This window comes from Phoenix dactylifera, chromosome 2, assembly GCF_009389715.1.
Source record: "Phoenix dactylifera cultivar Barhee BC4 chromosome 2, palm_55x_up_171113_PBpolish2nd_filt_p, whole genome shotgun sequence".
NCBI classification, from domain to species: Eukaryota; Viridiplantae; Streptophyta; class Magnoliopsida; order Arecales; family Arecaceae; genus Phoenix; species Phoenix dactylifera.
In genome coordinates, this window is record NC_052393.1 from 5,225,058 (window position 1) to 5,247,819 (window position 22,762).

A 22,762-nucleotide genomic window follows, 5' to 3' on the forward strand; every position below is an offset into this window, starting at 1 on the left:
CCAACCTGATTGGAATTGGATTAGTTTTGGGTTAGGGGTGCAAATGAGATGAGCAACTTGTGAGCTGCTCGAGCTCGACTCGACTGTTATCGAGCTTGATTAGCAAAATACTCGACTCGAAGGCTCACAAGCCTAGTCAAATATATATTTTTTTAATAATATTTTATTTTATTTACAATATATTATTAATTTAATATTTTAAAATATAATATAATATTATATTTTGTTTTAACCATATTTTGTAATCATAAACCAGGCTCGAATTTGAGCTTGAACTCGAGTTTGAGTATGATTCGGTTGATATTCGAGTCGAGTCGATGTTGGGTATTGTCTTTTTTTTTTTTTTTTATCGAATTGAGCTCGAGTTTGGATATTAAGATACGATCGATCTCGAGTCAAGCTTTGAGCCCGAATATTTGAATCGAGTGGAGTTCGAGCCTCTAGCTACTTGACTTAACTCAGTTCGATTGAACCTCTAGCCGGGTTCAATCTTTGTGCTGATTCAACTGTCAAATAGATTTGGGTTGTGCCCATTGCATCCAACCCAGAAGGCCTCCTTGCAGCCTGGTCTGTGCTATGTTGATATGACCCGGCCAGAAGGCGGTAAGAAGTTATGCCTTCTTATATACCAATCAAAGATATTCATAAATACGAGTATATGCGACGAAAGCATGCAGACTCGGCAGTACTCAGAAAAGAAGCTTTTCCTCGTTTTTTGTTTGGTTAGCTAATTGAATCGCACATAGAAGAAAGATCTCTGCTTCTCAGCAGCAGCCTTAATTGTGGACAGTGTTGCAGGGATGGCAGGTACAAAAGAATTTAATGGGAGAACGAAGTGGATAAAAGAGAACAAAGAGGATTGCAGAAAGAACAAAAAGTTGGCCAGAAACGGGGACCGAAGAATAATGTTTACCTTTAAGGCAAAGTTCTGTCCTCAAGAATTCCTTCTTTTTTCAGCTGTCGTTTTCTGTGTTTGGGTGGAAGGATTACATGAACGATATTGTACACACAAAATCATATTATTTCTGATTTTCTTCAGATTAATCTGCGTGATATGAATTTTTTTTTGTTTTTTGAAGAGAGACAATACGTGGAAGGCATATATTAACTCTGTATAATTATAATTGCTAATAAAGTTCTTGTGCAAAGGTCTTTCGCTTAACATTGCTTTAAGATGTACCGTACTACAGTACATCTCAAAGCAAAGATGCACAGTATTTAGAGAGCGAAGTTTCCGGCTGTCCATTCCACCGGCACCCGGCAACTAAAGTTTCGGACAACCACCATCTGGTTGTGAGACGCCTCGATCGGCTCCTCCAGCAGCTCAAGAACTGCTATGAAGTGTCGTCGGAGATTCTCCACCTCCACCTTCGAGATCATGTGTGTCTCATATTTTTCTAGCTTCATCCGACCACCCATCTCCTCCCCCTGCGCCGGCAATCCCCGGCTTTCACCAACGGCAGCACTCCCGCTCGCCTTGCCCTGCCATTGCCGATCGTGCACGAATATCAAAACAGTCGCCTCTGAGCAAACTAACTCTTGACGTGAACCCAAGTTGCTTCTTTGCCGTGAAAGGTCTTTCACCTAACATTGCTTTGACATGTACAGTACTACACTACACTTAAAAGAAGACAACCATAACCATCAAGGCTTGTTCCAATTTGGCCAGCTCAATAAATTCCTTTTCCCCAGCTACTCTGATTCAAGGCTATCTTCTCGTAATATTTTCTAAATCATTTTTGACAATTAGTTGAAAGAACAGATATCGTTTTAAATAAACCAGCAAGTGCAAATATTTTATATGTTAAATACTCGATAAACATCACTGATCTCTTTTTAGGATTTAGGGTTTAGGATTTAGAGATCACACGTCCAAATTATAGATTGACCATCACCATGGCCAGGCGAAAACAAACATATTTCTTCTATTGACAAGGGCATTTGATTGCGGAAGAAAACATTTCACTCAAATCTAGATGCCCCATTGCTTGCAATCTGGTGGGGGATTTGCTACATTTCTTCTTCCCTGCTCCTATATTACAGATTCTATATAGATTACAAGAGATACAAATACTGATGCTGTCATTTGAGAGAAGAAGATTTTTGACATCTAAACTTTTGCTGCTTCCGCAGGAGCAGCTGCCTTCTGTGCAAGGATCTGTTCGTATAGATCTCTTATTTTCAAACCAATGATAGTTTGGAAGAGACCGGTCCCGTTATTGCTGCCCGGGAAGTCGGCATGCTTCAACATCTGCTGTGTCACCTCCCCATAGAACTTGGTTGAGATGTTGCTTAGATGGCTCTCCACATAAATGAGCTCATCCAATCTATCAAACTGCCCATCCATCTCTAAAATGGAAACCTATGGAAATGAAATCCAAAAAGAACTGAATCAACTGCACGAACTTTCCTACCAGATGCTCGTTGATTCATGTGAGTTGGTTATGCATTAGAGTTTTATAAACTAGTTGCTATATAGCCCGGTTTATAAATTAGTACATGGCTTCATTAAGAATCTTTATAATAGAAATCTTTTCGCCAGTTATTAGATCTTTACTTACCCAAACTTTAAGATCTTTCAATTATATTATCAAAAAATGTTGCAATAAATTTATGGAGGGGGCTTGATATAATCCATTTTAAAATATCTATCCAGGCTCAATTCTTCTCTGGATTCTGATGGCCAGGAAACCTCCTCAGGACTCAAATTCTAGTGCAAATATGCAGACCCTAAACTTGGAAGGCTTCTTTGTTTTTCTTTTAACTATTTGAATCATCTTTTGAATGTTTTTTTTTCCTTCCCATTAAGAGTTATATGATGAACAGCTTTAAATATTAAATTGGATATTTTCTTGTCACTTTAAGGTGCTAAAAATGATATGTACAGAATTAGTGGTTGCAAACTGAGTTAGAAGTCATCTTACTTGGTTCAAAACCAATCTAGGAATTTCGATTGATTCTCCAATCATATTCTTCCATGACTTTCTTTGCAAGTTAATTGAAATGAACCAGAGATCTATATGATGATGTCGAAATTAGAATAAGGGAAAGAAACTCTTGCTCTCAGGCCTCAGAGTTACCTCATGGGAAAAGTAGGTGTCTGGACCATAGAAGAATTTGATTCCAGGATATGAACAAGTCAGTTTCCTCCCACAAGGTATCCAAGAGATGGTGGAGCCTTCATCAAAGAGGTAAACAGGACTGAAATACTTCAATCCTTCTTTCATGATCAAGCGAACCCGCAACACTGTCCCTTCATTATCACCAGGAATCAATTGGGTGGGCAAAACTTCTATCACAGCATCAGCATATTGCTTCTGTGGGTCTGAAAAGGGTCATGTTTAGTGACATAATTAAGGACCTTGCAGAGAAAGTAAATATGTTCATAAATGTAAACAAGATACACATCTATATGTATTATCTTGTGATCAAACCTGCAACATATTATCATCTTCCTTTAACCTTTTTCTGTTGATATACAAAACTCATTGCAGTGTTTTTTTTTATGAAGTAAAACTCACGATCACAAAGTAGATATCAATATGCCATCTAGATTTACAGTCTTGATTACTCCTCTTTAGCCTTTCAAGGTGACATGAATAGCATAAGGTAGCTCTTTGTTGCTGAGGAGGTCCTTTTTTTGCAGTACATATCATATATCATTCATGTTGACTAGTTCAGTTTCTCTAAAATAAGCAAGCACTTGGCATCAAGAAACTGAAGAAATAGAGATTGGGCTTTGTCTATGAAAATTACCAATGTAAGCATCAAAGTCTGGTTTTCGAGCCTCAATGCTAGCTTTAATACTTTCAAGACTATGCCCACGCTCGGCCATATCTCTCTGCAATTCTTGAAATTAGATGAGATTTGAGGACATTCCAACTATATTACCATACGTATTGAAATCAGTTAAGAGCTCCAGTCACCGACCTGAATTTTCCATGCGAACTTAACCTCATTGCTGATGTCCAAGTAGATGCTGAAGTCCAAGAGATCCCTCACACGAGGATCATACCTGAAGACAGAAAAATTATACTCAGGTTTCAAGCTACTTCGTGAATCTGCTTGCCAAAATCAGAAAGCTTTTCTCAAAGTTTAGAAGAAAAAAAAGAAGAAATTGCTTATCTGATTACAGAGAGTACAGATCAAACAAATGCTTTTGGTTAGTATGACAGAAATGTTTCAAGAAAGTTTCCCAGACTGGAGATGATAAACCATAGATGGAAACCTCTGGGAATTTAGTCAAAATTTATGAAAGGTACGCAAATTACCAATTTAGATGTTGGATAAGAAGAAGTTATTCCACTTGAATGGTTAATGTTATAAGAAAGGAAACTTTAAGATTTTACGAAAACTTCTCCCACCTTGCTGCAGTATCAGACCTTTTTGTGAACATTACAGAGATCCTTAAACATACATAAACTTCTCTGAATCAGATGGAAACTGCATTATCAAAGCAGTGAAGATGGTGCGAGACATTCACAGAGATACTTATGCTAACTTTAAATTACAAAGTGAAGTTGCATGAAAAATATTCAGACTAGAGATAATATAAATATGAAATGGAAGTGTGAATTAATATTCCCATGAACTTTTCATTGAACACCACTGCCATGTCCTTGTTGGGGAGCATGCATTTGTGGCGAGCAACTGTGTCATATAAGCACAAATCACTCATCATACAAAGGCTGATTGCTTATTAGGGTGCCGTAATTGTCTCTGGCTCAAACAATAATGGAGTTACATATCTTAGGTATCGGCAAAACATGTAGTATAGTAGAACTATAAACATTCTCATCAAGTCAAATATCAAAAATATCTAACAGATATTCTATAGATTATCGGTCCGAATCATCTACAGCAGAATAAGACAAATCAAACGCATATGCATAAAATGTTCACCATGTTCAAGTAGATAAATTGCAAGAAAATAGCTTCACATCATGAGATAGCAAATAATCCTACAATTAGTTAAATCAATTAAAATAAACATAAGTAGCATACAGACTACTATACTCTCATCAATTACAGTCACAGACTCGTACACATGCATGCATGCATGAAGGAAAAGAAAAGATAAATAATAGATTATGGAATATCACAATTTTCTAGATCGTAAGATTGCTCAAAACAAGTTTTAGATTATAAGCAATTTGCTGCCAATAATCACCAACCAGAGCTCTTACACAAATTTCAACCAACAAAACAATAAAAGTAAACAGATAGGGATAGCTAAGAGCAAAAAACCTTGAAAAGAATAAAGGAAATCACATTTTTCAAGGATGAAAAGAAAAGAGGAGAGGAGTCACAGGAAACCCAGGGTAAACTCACATTGGGTGCAGTCCTTCAATGACCAGGATCCTGGGAGGCTGGATGAGCTCGGGGGGGTCCAGCAGACCAGTAACATGGTTGTAAATAGGCTTCTCCACAGCCACCCCTTCCTTGAGGGCCTTCACCTGCTCATACATGAGATCGAAGTTGTTCGCCCTCGGGTCCAAAGCTGTCACTCCCTTCTCCTTCCTCCCCGTCCTGTCCAGGGAGTGGAAGTCATCCAAACAAATCACTGTGGTGGTGTCACTGATCAAAGTGTTGGAGTCTGGGTTCCCTCCCTTGGGAGGCTCTGCTGCTCCTCCAAAAACGCTGGTCAGCCTCCTCATGAAGGTGCTCTTCCCACACCCTGAGTCCGCCGCCAGCCCAATCACCACTGTCTTCGCCTCAGCGGAGCAATAGAAGGTCTCCGAATATTTCTTTCCTCCCCTCCTGCTGCTTCCCCTCCCACTGGTGTAGAAGATCACCTGCTGCCTCTGGTTGAATCCAAAGCAAGTCTTTGTTGGGTTGGAGACAGAGCATGGGGAGTGAAGGGAAGGGGTCGTGTAGACTGTGCAAACTGCCATCCTTAACTGGGCTATCTGGTGTCTTCTTTCAAGGGTGGGGTGGCAGGTGATGTGGGTTGTTCTTCTTTCCTTTAAGAGAAGGTAAGAAGAGATGGAGAGGGAAGTCTAGCAGGAAGGAGGAAACATGAAGATGAGAGAAGGGGGCTGTGGTGTGCCTTCGTTTCTTTTTGATGATTTCAACCTTTTGAGTATCTGAGAGTTTCTTATTGAATTTTTCGCACCCTTCTCTTTTCTAAAGAAGCCGTTATTAATATGTCTTCAGATTTTTTTATATTTTTCTTTGCCTTCCTGTAAATTTTTTTGGTCGAGTGATGCCCATTGATATAGACAAAATGGGAGGTTATTGAGGTGGGAGGAGCGAGGACATGTGGTTGGAGGCCAGGGGACTTGGGGAGGCGGCTTGTCTTTTAGTTTGCTTTCATCGTGCAATAAAAATGCGATTTTTAAATTTTTTTTAATATAAAATTATGGCGTGATTTTTCCTGTTGATTGGGTGAGGTGTGTGATGGGCTGGGATGCATGTAGAAAGCGTGGTGGTTATTTCATTGGTTTAGATATGGTCATGCCACCTGGCGATAGAAGGACGGAGGGTTGGAGATGAGGGAATGAAGGGTGGAGAATTTATTGAGGGATGGGGTGCATGAACCAAGGTGACGGATAGAGGTTTAGATCAAGAGCTGCAAAGGGAAGCCTTGTAACAACACAGTACTTCATCCAAAAAGTCTAGCTAGAAAATATTATTTAGATTTTTTAATTCTGTATAAGTACTCAAGATCTATCCAGCAAATAACCGATGTGGAACTAAACACACGCCCGCACATATCCTTACATACTCCTTCCATTCAAACCCTGACGTTCTCGTCGAGCTAATGATTCAAATCCATTCAAATTTAATCACAAACACCACGATTGGCTCGTGGTCAGTCCCACTAGATCCGTGTGCAGTGTCCTCTAGTCCACATAGATTATGGGTTGGGTTCGCTCTAATATCATTTGTAACAACCCAGAATCTCACTCAAAAAGACTAGTCAGAAGGTATTATTTGGATTTTTTGATCCTTTATAAATACCCAAGATCTATCCAGCGAATAATCGATGTGGAACTAAATACATGCCTGCACAAATCCTCATAAGTCTTAAAATATTTTGTTATATGGTCGCATATTCTGATCTATGGGAATATGCGAGCATGACAGTCCTAGTTTCCTTCCGGTTCTTCTAGCAGCTCAAGAATTGAGACTAAACAAAATTATCTATTTACCTCTTAAATGCCATGCAGAAAATCAGACTGGCCAAACCCTAACTCGATATCTTGCACGCAAAGCCTGACTACCAGAAAGGAGAAGGTGATGTTGCATCTTTTGTCTCTTGTAACCGGGCTAAAACATTGGAGATGATGATGATGGATGCAAGGTCGTTGGCGCTGACCATTTAAAATCAGCTCGATCAATTGCTAATGTGCCATAAACTATCTTGCTTCAAAGTTAATAAATTTTATTGCTATTTTGGGAGCACATCTTAGAAAGTTGTAACATCTCATAGATCATAATGATCCACAAAACCTTAGACGATAGCAAGAAAATCCGTTGATGAATTAAGACCTACCATACCACACATCCGAATATTACCAAAAGAAGCCAAGACTTCTCTGCATAATTTGTTCATAGGTGGATAATTAGAGAAAATATGGAGGTAGTTCATGAATTATAGTATTGTTAATTTACAAAGAACTGATACAGCTATTATTAAAATTTTTAGGTCTTGGCAAATCTTTAAGAAGTGCTGGCAAGTAGCTTTCCATTCAAAATCTAGTTAGCATTTAGAAACATCTCAAGTGCGCACAACAAATAATATTCAGAAAGCACTCATATATTACAGTTAAAATCCTCGAAACATATGAACGTGACTCAAACCCCATAGTCTTAGATGATACCTACGAACAACATGTGAAGAAGCCATGATTGTACTGAGGCTCCAAGGTACAACCAGCACATCCCGTTCCAAGTGGTCATCCAACCCATCTATTTGTGGATAGATACAAAGACGGAGCAACTGTATCCGGAGGATTGTTTACAAACTTGGTAGATATCATTTTGTCTAGCTTGCCGTAGTTACCTGCAAGATTATTCCATCTCTCACACCAAAACAGAAGAAAGGAACTAACAGCATCCAACATTTTCTTGACAACTACCTGAGTTATTTTACACACAACTATGTTCACAGTATGTGTTATTGATAATTATAATTTTTTTCACAGAGAAAACAAAATAATACAACAATGTATTGGTTCTAGGCTTTGGAAGTTTTAAAGAAAACTTCCTTTCTGCAGGTGTCATAGTCAACTTCCGGAGGCAAGACACGGTGCATAACTAGATTTGCTATTTTCACTTATGAAAACAACTGGATGCTAACTAAAGAATGAGAAGCCACGATGTCTTGGCTGAGGTCATTAAAGCTCATCAGACTGATAAGATGATTTCAACAAATATTTAAAGGAGACCCAGGAATCCAGTAATGAGACGCGCTTGATTCCATATGGCCGCCACAGGTGTGCCCCAAACCCCACCCCACAAGCCTCAAAACAAAGCAATACTTGATGGCATCTTAGCTCAACCCAAAGACTTATGGAAACCTTATGGCAACCGGAGCAACCACGCAGGTCACCGGACAACCATCTTGGAAAATGCAACAGAAACATTAATCTTCAAATTAATAACCCAAACTTCAAACTTCAGGCAAGAGGCAGATGAGACCTTATTGACACAGAAAATGAACAGAAGAATTAGAATCATTTTGATACTCTCCCACAACTTGGTACCTCTTCATCAAACAACAATCTTTAAAAAAAAGGAAAAAAGGAGAGAAATACAGAAAACATAGCCAAGCATGTATATAGAGTGTAGACAGCTCAAGCAATAGGATGATGAATTAGAGGTTTCGTGTTTGCTCCCTGCACCATCTTCATTTCTGCCCTCTGAAATACATATAAACTTTCTGCATACAGCAAAAACAACAAACCACATTCAGGGAAGAAACAGATAAAAGCAGTAAAAGATGATCCAAAAAATGTCTGAATATCTCTACGTATAAAGGACTATATGCACTTTCATTTAATGATCTGTGTATGACTATTTACATGCATGATTCTGTTAGTTGTTACACTAAGAACTCATAGTGCAAAGATAAACAAACTTAGGCATGCTGTCACACGACAGTTAACACCAACGATGGTTGTCAGTTTTGATGGAAAGCGCCGGAAAGGATACCGTGTGTGCTCCCTGCCCTGAGACAACCCCTTACTTTGTCTTTTTGACTGAAACAGGAATAGTTCCCCTTCCTGGACCTTATGAAGCAATCGAATCGAAGAATCATATAGGGGCATGCCACGGATGAGGATATTGTGGACAAGTTTAGATCTCATCCTAATTTTCCAACCTATTTGTTGAGATGGGTGCGTTTTCATTTACCATTTAAACGCGCAACTGCTGACCGCCGTATGGCTCACTCCCGTTACATAGCCGACTGGTAAGACCATGCTCTGACCGAAAGAGAGAAGAAAGCATCCGACCATGTCAGTCATAAAGAAATCCAATCCGGCCAAGACCAGATGCCATCGACATCGGGTCAAGCAGGCCATGTTCCACCCATGACCGGTCGGTCCCTTGTTGGTAGTTGCCCACTAGCGGATTCTACCCTGATCGATGACCAGCTCGACTTTATCGACATCAAGGCCCGTCATGTGGGAGGGGTCGAGGCATGTCGCATATCAGCTGTTATAGAGATAGACATTCCCGACAACTCATCTGCGAAAACTGAATTGAATGCTCGGGGAAAGCAAACTTTATCATTTTCTTTGGTTGGAGAAAGGGCGGGGTCTTGATCTGGTGTTGACCATAGAGCACAGCCTACCAATCAAATAGCCTAACTTGAAAGTCAAATTTATTGTGAGAGGTTTCATGATCCTATTTATCATGCATATAATTGGCACAGTCCAGTTCATTCAAAAAACAATTAAATGGATAGAAAAGCTACAAAATTAGTTCATACATATACAATACACAGGATATATCAGCACGAATATCATTAATTTTTTTTATAATCTATTAATGTAAAAAAAGTTATCAACGAAAAAGAATTTCGGACACTGATACCGGGCTAACCCTCAAAACAAGCAATAGTACAGATTATAACAACAGCAACAACCACGGATTCATGGCACAATATGCAGCACTGCCTATATACGTGAGCAAAAAGACAAGATTGCCAATGAGTTCAAGCAACATTTATGCACCCAACCTCCTTCAAAACATTACCACTATGTAAATGCATCTGAGGCAACAAGTTGTTCAGCAGAACCCATTTTGATAGAAAAATCAGTCTCCCATGCACTCAAGATTATCAACCTATGGACCTCAACCAAGAAACCTCATCCCACTGTATGATCCACTAAAGTATGAAGGTGTTTCCCCAGATTGGTACATAGCCGATGCAACTACAGAGCAGTGCCCTAAGATTCCCTCAGCTTTGGGAATCTCAAGATGAAAAGTGAAAAAAGAATCTTTGATATAAAGGATAGCATTCATCTCCAAAGCACAAGTTATAAGGCAAAAGGTTGAAATAAACACAAACCCAAGAAATCTGTTGGAGTAACAACTTTGATCAATTTCCCAATATTTGGAAGCATGCAAGGAAACCAATAGGACATGCGGCCGATTATGCAATCAAAATCACATCATAAGGAGGGGAACCCAGAGATTCCAAATGGTTTTCCAAATACTAAAAATCTATTTCCTATATGATTATTAGTTGCTTTCCTTTATGTTTCAATACACTTGAAACAGACCGCTCCATTTTCACGTTTCTACCTCATTTCCTAAAACAGGAGCACTTATACAAAACCTAGTTGACCATCAAACAAACAACAGTATAAAATTTCTAAGAAGAAAGATGACAACCACAAGAAATACAAATCACAAGGATGATTTAATCACAATATTTGTTTGTCCTAATTATCAATACATTACACTGAAAAGATTGTTGCGACTTAGTTGAGATTATAGATAAGGTCAATCAAATTAGTAAAATTTTAAAAAAAAATCATGTAAACCATCTTACATTTACTACAGTCATGAGCCTATTTTCTTAAGCATTTACTAACCAATTAGCACTAAAAGAACCTTCCTGGGCCATTACAACCAAACTATAGTGAAAATGACTTCAATTTTACAATAAAAATAATAACTGCAAACGGTTTAATGCATCTTACAGGAGGGAAAAATTATGAATGAAATTACTGTAAGAGCTCAGCCATATGCCTAGGAATCCATCATCTTAATAATGCTCTCACAAACTTTCCTTAATTGTTTGACTTAATGAAATAAAGCAGCCTATCTTAGCACATAGCACCATATTCATTAAAAGCGTGAATGCTTAACATGGTTAAAACCAAGGTATGTTGTGCCGATAACGGTAGGCGTACCAGTTCCGAACCAGTCTGCCATAAGGCCGCGCGCCCGCACGGCACAGCATGGGGAACCGTGCGTGGTGCACTGGGCAGCGAGCGTGCATACCAATGCAAATCAGTCCAATTCACACCAGTACACGAACCACCATTTTCCATGCTTGAATCGGACCGGTCAAGGACCGAACCAGTCCGGTACATGCTGAACCGGCCGGTAAGGCCCGTTCAGCATACTATGGTTAAAACAATAAGCAATAGCTTGAATACAGCAAGAGCACTTTACAGTGGGCAAGTAACCCCTTGCATTTGAAGCAAAAGATAGTTGGAACTTGGAAGATTATATCAGTAAAAAACAGAAGCAAAAGCAAATTACAAAAAGTTTCATTGGGGTTGTCAAGGGACCCAGGTCCAGCCATATTCTGATAAAGTTCAAACCCTGAGGAAGTGGGACTGGGACTGCATATAGGGTCCAAAGGGCCAGATTTGGACACATCATCCCAGACGCAAATTGAGTCCACCACGTCGAGTATAACAATATTGATTCAATTGACTTAGTTCAACTTATAGGGCATTCATTAACCCCTCAGCTAAAAAACCAACTCTACACATATCTTCACCCCTTCTGCATTCTCACGTACCACCAACCACCTACTATCCTTCTCATCCCCTTCTCCTTTTTCATCTACCCAACCTTCTCTTACCCCTTCTCAATAGTTGAACCATCCCTCGCCTTCTCCTCAATCATCCATGCCAACCATCTCTTATTGCTTCTCATCAGCTGCCCTACCCCTTCTCTCTTCACTTCTTTGATCTACAACTTTGATCTACTACAAAAACCAAGGACACACTTATAACTTCTTCATTGACGTTCTCAAGGCAAGAGGTCTTCTCCATCCTCTACTTCTCTCCCTTCTTGAGCCGCCATGTCCTTCACTAAGCCACTGGATTCATTTAGTGCTACTTCATCACCACCAATATTTGTACTTCTCTCTCACCCTCAGCTAGGAGATGGCCAAACAGATGGTTGCTTCCATATGACATGAATCCTCAGTAACAGCTGGCCTGGGATTAGACCAATGTTGGCTAGGACAAGGCCAGGTTTAGTTCATAGACAAACCTGCAAGCAAACATCAAACCTTTCCAATGGACCCTATGCTAACTAAACCAAGTTCTATGGTCCAACTTGGAGATGGATCCAAACACACATGGGCTTGGCTAGGTTTGGCCCATTTTTAATTCAACATGTTTGGTGGAAACTGAACTGTGTGACAAGCATATGGAGCACTCTTACACAATAAAAAAATATTACCATTTTGCACCATGCTCTTGCAACACTTAGAACATGATATAGAAAAGCAAAGACCTGTCTTATTGATTTCTTTTTTTTTATTTCAAACATATCAGCCTCTTCTCTAAACCCATCTATTGTTAAACTTCCAAGTAGCAGAAGCTCATCATACTATTATTAAAATATAGGGACTGGAGGGAATAAGATTGATCAGGCAGACATCTTACTTGGTCTCCATCTGTGCAAGTAGAATTAGTGGTCATCACTCCTAAAATACATATTCCCTCACAAAACAAGCCTTGTGCTTCCTTGCCAAAAAGCATTCAACTAGGAAAATCCTTCTTCCTACTGTCATCCTTCATGCTCTGATACTGTTCTGCAGAAAATTTATGGTCTGCATGGATATTTCACACTCCCTTTCTTCCTTCGGAGGTCATTGTAGGTTAGAGAGAGAGAGGGAGGGAGGGGAAAGAGAGAGAGAGACTCAGTTTCCCTCCCTTCCACCCCCTCTGCATCCTATGAGCATATTAGGTTTGTCCCTTCCTCGACTCTTCTGCTTTCCCTTTATGCATGTGATACATAGTTTGAGTTAAGATTGTAGCTCAAATGGAAGGCACTTTGTGTCCCAACTTGCATATAAATTTGAAGCTTAACGTCGACAAGTAGTTATAATAGAACACTTCAAGATTTTATATAGCACAACTAAAGAAGGTTTTGGCACTAACCTGAAGTACCCACAGGCTTATAAGTGTTTCCAAGCAAAATAAGCCAAATCCGACCAAGTAAAAAATCTGCAATCACAGCAAGGAAGATCAAATTTTATTTGACATAAATGTGAATTGAGTAGGAAAGTATACTTTTATTTAATAATTACATACATAAGAAGAAAAATTTTGCCCTCTATGTTGTACTATGAACAGAGAGATTATGATAAACAAATAATCAACATCACAAAATATGAGATTTTACTTTAGGCTACAGGTATAAGGCCATAGGCATACTCGGAAGAAATGCATGGCTCATGTTTTTCAATACCATCATGCCTGTTACAGCTGAGATGCAATTCACAAGAACACAATGACAGCTATGTAGTCAGTCATGTATTATGACTTACCCCCACCAACAAGTGATCTGAGATAGTATCAACCGCAGCCAAGATACCCCTGGAAGCAGAAGAAGTATTTCATGTTACTATCATAGAGACTAACACAGGAACACATCTTGAGGGAAAAAGAAAGCATTAAACCAATGACAGATAAACTGAAGATGTCGTACATAGGCATATTTAATGTCAAACTTCCTAAGAGCTAACATTTGCATGACAAAGCAAAAATCAGCTCTCCTTGTAAGTATATATTCTCTCAGTTTTCATGTCCCTATTTTCTTCTTTCTACGCTTGAAACAAAAAATGACCAGCGAAAAAAAAGGATTAAGAGGATTTCATAAAACCTAACATCTTTCATTAATATACTGTGCTCAAGCAAGTCCATACTTACGGGGAAAAAAAAGTTCACTAGGTGACTGTCGTGTCTGGTGCTAGTTGTCCACAATACTATCTTCTATGTACTAGACACATAAAAGTTGTGCCTCAAAAAACTACTCAGTTGTGGCCCAAAGTTACATCTAGCAGGTGGTTCTAACGATACCAGAATTTATATTTATGAATGGCATTCTACGGTAGGCATGCTCTGGCCCACATGAGGATTCTTACCAGTTATCACTAAGCATATGTGGGCTCAGTTAGGTTCACATCCAGTATTGACTGATACACAACCAAGCTCCTCAAGTAGGATCTTAAATTGCAGTCCATATGAGGCAATGTAAACCAGCCTTGTCAGTCAGGTCTAATCGGAAGGTCCAATGATACAACACCTGCATCCGACAAAGTGTGGAGAATCAGGTCTACCTTGACCCACATATTATATGTCAAATTACATAGCACTGAAAACTTAGACATGGTTGTTCCCAATCTGGGTCATTCTAGTTCATTTATAATGAATCATGTCTCACCAGGTTCTTCAATGATGAGCAATCACTCACCAAAGAAATAGGAGGATTACTGATTTTAAACAATTCATAACAAGGTAGGTTTGAAAATTTGGTATCAGTTTTGATTTCGATCAAGTCTGTAAAGTGATAGAAGGATTATGATTTTATACAAATCATATTAAGGTAGGTTTGAAAATTCGGTTTCAGAATTCATTTCAGATAGGGTTTTGGAGTTCTGATTTTGCAATTTCAGCGGTTTTGGAAGTTCTGCTCTCAGCTCGAAAGTCTCAGTCAAGAAAAGAGAAAATTTCAAAAAAGTTTGAAAAATAGAAGGGAAATAAAAGAAACCACGAAGTTACACAATATTTTGGGGCATCTTGTCTCACAAATAGAGTAGTTTTGATAATTATAGTTCGAAGCTGATATTGTGCATAGGTGGAATTCATTAAATATAATAGTAGTACGTACTGTAAACATTTTATATATTGAATTTACTTCTTGAACTTTAATTTTTGACAATTCACTATATTAACAATTGTTATTTTTGTAGTGCCTAGCATATTCAAACAAGTTCTTCAATTTTTAGTAGAACTCACAAATATATTACATTCATGCATTCTTTCTCAAAATTTTGAGGTTAAGTGATTATTTAATCTAATAGATGTAGTTATAGAATGACATTTTGTTTCACATAAAAAAAGACGTCATTTCTGTGATGTATTAGTTATGCACAGAAATCACATAATATATTATAAATAATGAAAAATAAAGAAAAACAAATATTACAGTAGAAAATGATGTCATTTAGCCCCCAAACAAGCAAATAAAGAAATGGCCCCAATTTGACTAAAACATCGAGAGAAAAAAGCATATATGGCAAGTTTCAGTCAAGTTCATCCAAAATCACTAAAAGTGGACTGAAACCCATAATTTTTCAGCCAAAACTTCAAATGTTGATATAAGGGGACACATCAAAATCAGCACGTAGTCCATTCCTCTTGCATTCATAGGGAATTAGCACCTTCCTTCGTTGAATAATAGATACCTCATGGGCATGGTACAAGGGATTCGTACCCATGTATCACTCATACTAGATCATACCAATACATGACGCTCGGCAAGGGCCAATTCTTTTATTTTCCTTTTAATGAACCCTGGCACATGGCCCAACATGTGACTAGCACAGCATGATATAGTATGAAACTGTATCATGACTTGCAATCAACATAAAAACAACATGCTGTGATCATGATTCTATCAATCTATTAGGATGCTTGCAATGGACGCATGTAATGCATGTTAAAAATAAATTAATAAAAAGTTCAAAAAATTGGAGGATAAGATAGATGAAGTATGTGGATTAGATAAAGACTATCAATATTTTTGTTAGTTTTTAAATTTTAAAAAGAACCACTGGGTTGGTGATGTGGATAAGAGACTATTAGATTTTTTTTTTTCCTAACTGGAGTTCAACTTGTTTGGGATGTCTAGGATAAACCATATAGATAAGAAATAGAAGCAAAGGAATAAATAAAGGTAGCAAGTAGATTATATATTGGACTTCTTAATCACTTTCTTTGTAGATACTCGTAAAGAGAGGAACTAAAGATATTCTAGCCACAAAATTTGATAGACGGAATCAAAAATGGCATATTCTTCTCTCATTTAATAATATAGTAGAGATGATCGAAGAGAGCCATACAATATCTATCATGGAATAAGTTTAGTTAAAAAAACACTGGGTTTGATTAAAAATTGTGGTCTACCGGGAAAATTTATTTGCTTCTATATTATTCTCTGTTAAATCAGGTAGGAAGTGAAATTCAAAATCTATACTATGCATCAAACATTAGCAAGAAACACTGATTCACTATGAAAATCAAAAACTAGCAGGATGGCTTACGTCAATGACTTTCCATGGAATACAATTGGAGGAGCAATAGCAGCAAAGATACAGAAACCAATATGGAACTGCACCATGACAACACGAGCACAAAATATTAGCAAGAGACGGATTAGTCATACTTCACAAGAGGTCATCATTAAGAATTACCAGGTACAAAAGGAAAAACCAGCCAAACTTCACAGCGCTATCAGTCCTGTTTAGAAAAACAACAATTAAGCAACAACTAATTGAATAAGCTCCTGTTGATTTTTGCAACAGAGCAAGATGAAGCCCAAGAAATCAAGAAAAATCAGACTTGTTCCATAAATTCTAATACCAAAAATTTATTTAGTGTGTGCATGAGTGCAGTTAAACAAAACCCATCAATTCTTCCTGTCATTTACCAAATATACTCCCATATCATTAATAGCAATCACTCCCTTTAAGCCAGGATAAATCTTAAATTTGTACAAGCTTGGCTTGACATGACATAACCATGAAAATCTATTGTAGGATTGAATATTGATGACAAAGGTTGGACGTATCATCAACCCAACACCAGTAACCTCGGACAGCCTACCTCATTGCACGATAAAGAGGCCTGTACCACAGCACATATGAAAGAGGGCATCCAAGTAAAGCATAAATTGTCGCAAGGAAAAAGATTTTAACCCCTGCAGATAGAAATAATAATAGAAAGTTAAGCTATAAGAAAGCAGAAATGCACAAGAGTAGGAGTATGCTCAATCTTACCTCCACCTTTAATCCAACAGACAGTCACCGCAATGACATTCCACACAAGACAAAGAACTATCCCTGCAAGAAAGTTCCACCACATACACATGCTCATGAATTATAATGAGCAGAAAAATGGCATAATATTTGTGTAGTACCATGACTATGCAATAGCTCTTTCAACACCCATAAAAGGTGACCCCACCAATGTAGGGTCTGGGAGGGTCAGATGTATGCAACTTCAACCCTACATGCGGAGAAGCTGTTTCCGTGTTTCAAACCCATAACACCCAGGCCATAATAGAGCAACTTTACTGTTGCGCTGAGGCTCATCCTTAACCCTTTCAAGACCCATAAGTTTACAAATTTGAGAAAAAGACATCACATACTAAAAGAAGACATTTTCAGAAAAGCACTGAAGATCAACAAGCATCAAAGATTGACTAGCGTCTAGCTTAATGGAGCCAAACTTAGTCGACAAAGGCATTTTTCAAAAGAGCAACTCAAACTATGCAACATCCACAACAAAAAAGAAGGGTAATAGGAGATTAGATCTATGAAATAAGTATTGTATTCTGTTAAGTAACTAACGTATGTGCAAATATGTAACTAAATATCTAATAACACAAAGCCAGAGCAAGAGGACCTCTAATAGCAAAAATCACATTTTAAAATCAACATTCTAGTTCAGCTTTCCATTAATTGAACATTCCAAGAAGAATATCAATGGGGGATACTAAATTACAACATCACATAGAACCGAAATATGGGCATGAAAGCAAGGACATCCTACAGAAAAGAAATGATGTAAGTAATCTAAAGTGGTGCAACTTTGCACTTGGAGCAGATGCCAAGTAGGACATTCAGTTGCTAGATATGTGGATAAGTGATTGCCCCAAATATTCTAAAGTTTTGCCTATAGATAAAAAGCACAGACCACATGTTTAGTAGACTGTGGGTACAGCACCATTAGTAGCAAAGCCTTATACACAAAATATAGCATATGTAGCGGCATGCATCAGCATCGGCTATCAAATCATATGGTAAAGCTCTGTCAACTACAGGGACAGCAACTGCCTATTGCGCCCTTTGAAGGTGGATAGGATTATTGTTCCTTACTCCTTAAGTGTCAAAATGAAACTCCTACCACCAAATTAACAGAGAGAAGTTACTTTTCTGACCCAAAGGTGTATCCATCCTGAAATACTAAAGCAAGAGAAGCCTTCACCTTATGGCTTTTTAGGGAGGTAGTTTGACAGCTAGAAAAACCAGACGATGTAACGCAAACCCAATTAATCTACAATGCAAATAAATCTCCATATTTTTTCTTTCTTAAAAAGTCCTCTTACATTTGCATAAGCACTGGAATATTAATTAATCTCTATAATTCTCGCCTCACATTTCTTTTTATAGTTTGTTAGTCCCCAACATTTCTTTTTATAATTGCAGTCCTCTTATGGCTGCAATTCAATATGCAGTCCATGAGTGCAATTCGATATGCAGTCTATGAATACAATTTTGTTTTTCAAAACCATGAAGTGGTGTTCACCTGTCAAATAATTTTTTTCTTCTCTCTTTTGAGGATGGACTTACCCATGTTGTTTTACATATTTTATCCATGTTGAAAATTCTCATTCTAATTGTTTAATTTGGTTTCTAATATCAGATTATAGAGGTGGCAACAGGTAGGCCGTTACCCATACCCACCCCGAACTTACCTCGGGGCAAGGCAGGGCGGATAGAGTTAGATGGGGTGAGCTGGACGGATCAGGTTGGGTAGAGTTACAACAATCAATTTTTTTGCATAGAAATCAATTTTTAAATAGAGAGAATTTGTGAAGAGTTATATATATCTGAATCTGGTTCGGTGTGGGCTTTACCATTACACATAATCGTCCCGAATCCGCAACGAGTTGGGTAAAACCCACCCCATTATGATCGGATATGAATACAATTTTGTTTTTCAAAACCATGAAGTGGTGTTCACCTGTCAAATAAATTTTTTCTACTCTCTTTTGAGGATGGACTTACCCATGTTGTTTTACATATTTTAATCCATGTTGAAAATTCTCATTCTAGTTGTTTAGTTTGGTTTCTAATATCAAATTATAGAGGTGGCAACAGGTAGGCCATTACCCGTACCCACCCCGAACTTACCTCGGGGCAGGGCGGGGCGGATAGAGTTAGATGGGGTGAGTTGGACGGATCGGGTTGGGTAGAGTTACAACAATCAATTTTTTGCATAGAAATCAATTTTTAAATAGAGAGATTTTTCAATTTTTTGCTACCCTCTAGTCATATCCAAGAATATTAAAAGGAGTGCTGAAGTGGCACCTATCAATAAAGATAACAAAAAGATGAAACAGAGATATGAAACAATCATAAGGAAATTCTAGGTTAGTTAAGAAATTAATAGATCAAAATAATTCAGCATACAATAGATACTCGATAATAGGAAAGCTGGGCATAAAATGTAAGAATCATGTTGAGTCATAAAACAAAGATTAACTCACGTTGTGCAGCCCTGTTATGAAAATATACTTACATAATACCTCATTTTTTCAATATATAGAAATCAAGAATAACTATTCAAGAAAGAGTCAAAAAGAATTAGTATCGTCACGTGTTGATAACTCGATTACTTCAGTGAAAAATAAAGAGCACAGACCTATTTAGCAAAGCGTAAAGTAAGTCCATACCCAGCCAACTTGCAAAAGCCAGATATTGCAACTTCTGAGCATGGATTGGTATCTCCTTAGCTATGTCATGATGAATGATTGGGAAAAACGGGGGCCAGTTTTTCTCATCCGTAGAAACACCAGCTGTTTTGCAACATAGAGGTACATATCACCATTGATAAACTATCATCGAATGAAGTGTAAAGTCTATACCAGTCATATTAATGCATAAATTGGTCAGAAACTTCAGAACTTACAATTTGATAAAGCATCTTCCCTGCGTTTAATGTCCTGAAATAGCAAACAGGAATGTCTGTTCAAAATATGACCAAGATAATGTAATGCAATTTAAAAAAAAGGAAAAGGGTGAAAAGAAAACAAAAGATTGATAACAATGTGATATTTTCAACTATGTGTAGCACTGATTTTTACTGGATTTATTTTATTCAAAAATGAAGCAAAAGGTAATGGTTGAAGACTGCGTGATGGCAATCAAAATGGGATTAACAATGTATTAAACTGGAACAAGTAACGAATTAGTCATAGGCTAACCATTTCTCTCCTTCTCAGATCTGTTTCCCATGCTGCAAGTTCTTTCGCCTTCTTCTTCGAATCCTACACAGGACAACACAGAATCCCATAATCAATCAACTCATCAAAAAACTAAGTAAACACCAATAATCTGCAAAATGGCACCACTTACATTCATCGTCTCCAGCGGTATGTCCACAGTAGCATCATGTTTGTTGCCAAAACCCAGATGCAATGATGACAGTGAAGGAAAATGCAATTTTGAACCAGGACCTGCACCCTTCTGCAATGCAAAACATCAGCTTCTCCCAAAAAAACGGATTTCAACTCAAAATAGTCAAAGTACCCTAGTTGACACACACTTGCAGAAATACCCCAACAATGGGCAACAAGGTTTGATCTCTTAACGATAATTCACACAATAATCCAGCAAGATGAACAAACCATACAGTTTAGTATCAATCAAGAACTCTTCGACAGACCAGATCTAGAATTACCGGTCCCATCATCGCATTCAACCGACCAAGATTGCATGGAAACCACGCTAACACCATAACTATAGAGAGGATTAGGTTTTATGTCACCATTTCTGCTAGGGTTTTTAAATTGGTACATCCGATCACTCTACTCCAAAATATAGTTCAAGATCCAATTTAAATGACACCCCCAACTCCAGATCTGATAATTCACAAAAACATATGCAAGAAAATTGGTAAATCTAGAGTAAAAGCTAAAGAAAATGGCCTCGGGCAACCAAGAAGAATTCAAAAAGGAATGAGAGGGAAATGGAGAGAGATAGAGATGGAGAGAAGGGGGGACGTGTGGTTACCGAGAAGGGATTGACTTCTTCTTCGTCGAATGGGTTGGGGTCGTCGCGGCGCGGCATGGTCTCTTTGACTGGATCTCGAGAAATGTTTTCCGAGGGAAGAGCGGACGGGAACAGTACCTTCACTTCTCTCCCTTTCTCTTTCCCTTTCACCGCGAGGAGGAGACGACGACGCAATGACAACGAAGACGACGATGGGAGTAAAAAGAAAAAGAGAGATGACGCCGACGTTGAAACTGGTCGCTTATTTATTACGCGGGGCTCTCCGATTAAAGAACCGCCTTCTTGTCATCCTGTGACCTCCGATATGTGGTAATTTACGTCGGTGCCACTTAACCCGCTAGACACTATAAAAACGCCGCTGGAACCGAAGGGCAGTTCGAAATAATATCTGTCTTATTAGAGGCTAAATACGTCATTTCGATGCTGTTGCACATGTGTATAATTTGAAATATTTCAAGAACTGAGGTTTTTCCCAATATGGAACCCGGTTCGTATCGCAGCCTACCGCGACCGCAATCCGGACCATGCGGATGCGAACATCTCAGCAAAATTAAAATTCGTATCTAAATTTAATAAAATGATTGGTAATTTGCAAGAGAGTTCCAGAAATCTCATCCTCGTCTCATCATATGTCACGTAATTGCCAAATGTAACGTTTTAAATTATAATATAGTAATTATTTTTAAAATAAAAATAGCAATCTAATATATTATAATAAATAGAAAGTTAGGCAATAAACTTTAATGATTATATAGGAACTTTTTTGGTATGGTTAACATTAATCTAATGCGACGTGTGTAATATAATTATTTTTTCTAGCTATTTTTTGAAAAGCAATACGATAGCATAATAAATTATAACAAATAGCAAGCTCAAATTTCTACTACATAAGCAATAAATTTTAATGATAATCAAGCATATTAACACTGGCATCATTAATACTGGAGCCTACACGACCAACATAAAGCTTTACACAAGCTGAGTTTCTATTTTAAATATATACTATAACCATATTATGCGTGGAATATGATTTTATTTCTTTATTTTCTAATTGTTTTTGAGAATATAATAATATAACAAATTATAATAAGTATAAAACTTTAATAGCTAAATTGTTGTTGTACTTTAGACAATAAACTTTAATATTACCGAGCAGAAACTCTCTTTACTTAACACCATCACGTAATACGTATATTTTTTTCTCATTTTTTTCTATTTAATATTGAAATACAATACAAAGTATAATAAATTATAATAAATACAAAGCTTTAATAGCTAACTGCTGCACATCAAGTAATGAACTTTAATAATGGCTGAATATCAAACAATAAACTTTAATAATGATTTGTGGAGTTACTACATTGGCTGGTTGAAAAAATAGGACAAAAATGATGCCTACCCTGCGCCCTGCTACCATATGAAATTTTGATGGTCCATCTAAGCCACCGAAATTTTGTTGAGAGGAAGAACTCA

General features: G+C 37.8%; 2 protein-coding genes across 3 annotated transcripts; both read right to left on the reverse strand.

Annotated features, from left to right (window-relative positions):
* Nucleotides 1-1,877: 1,877 nt before the first annotated feature.
* LOC103706299 (phosphoribulokinase, chloroplastic) lies at nt 1,878-6,160 on the reverse strand. Its single transcript, XM_008790362.4, has 5 exons — nt 5,332-6,160; nt 3,931-4,015; nt 3,757-3,841; nt 3,081-3,325; nt 1,878-2,362 (listed from the first exon to the last, which is right to left on the reverse strand). The coding sequence occupies exons 1-5, from the start codon at nt 5,892-5,894 to the stop codon at nt 2,111-2,113; spliced, it is 1,230 nt and encodes a 409-aa protein (XP_008788584.1). The 5' UTR covers nt 5,895-6,160; the 3' UTR covers nt 1,878-2,110.
* Nucleotides 6,161-8,577: 2,417 nt separating this feature from the next.
* LOC103706292 (secretory carrier-associated membrane protein 4) lies at nt 8,578-21,516 on the reverse strand. Of its 2 annotated transcripts, XR_005508058.1 has the most exons (13): nt 21,290-21,516; nt 20,633-20,743; nt 20,482-20,544; nt 20,187-20,220; nt 19,951-20,073; nt 17,270-17,332; nt 17,097-17,190; nt 16,685-16,730; nt 16,535-16,602; nt 14,354-14,514; nt 13,757-13,805; nt 13,368-13,433; nt 8,578-8,887 (listed from the first exon to the last, which is right to left on the reverse strand). XR_005508058.1 is itself a non-coding variant. In XM_008790359.3 (12 exons), the coding sequence occupies exons 1-12, from the start codon at nt 21,344-21,346 to the stop codon at nt 8,855-8,857; spliced, it is 807 nt and encodes a 268-aa protein (XP_008788581.2). In that variant the 5' UTR covers nt 21,347-21,514; the 3' UTR covers nt 8,578-8,854. The 2 variants fall into 2 exon arrangements, 1 of the variants encoding a protein (XP_008788581.2); XM_008790359.3 differs by lacking the exon at nt 14,354-14,514 and having other exon boundaries at nt 21,290-21,514.
* Nucleotides 21,517-22,762: the final 1,246 nt, after the last annotated feature.

Excerpts from the sequence above, each read along its gene's own strand:
- LOC103706292 (XM_008790359.3), bottom strand. The coding sequence starts at position 21,346 with ATGCCGCGCCGCGACGACCCCAACCCATTCGACGAAGAAGAAGTCAAT. Across the intron at positions 20,221-20,481 it reads ATCTGAGAAGGAGAGAAATG|GACATTAAACGCAGGGAAGA; the intron begins GTTAGCCTATGA and ends TTGCTATTTCAG. Across the intron at positions 17,191-17,269 it reads CTGTTGGATTAAAGGTGGAG|GGGTTAAAATCTTTTTCCTT; the intron begins GTAAGATTGAGC and ends TTCTATCTGCAG.
- LOC103706299 (XM_008790362.4), bottom strand. The coding sequence starts at position 5,894 with ATGGCAGTTTGCACAGTCTACACGACCCCTTCCCTTCACTCCCCATGC. Across the intron at positions 3,842-3,930 it reads AGTTCGCATGGAAAATTCAG|AGAGATATGGCCGAGCGTGG; the intron begins GTCGGTGACTGG and ends CAAGAATTGCAG. Across the intron at positions 3,326-3,756 it reads AGACTTTGATGCTTACATTG|ACCCACAGAAGCAATATGCT; the intron begins GTAATTTTCATA and ends GACCCTTTTCAG.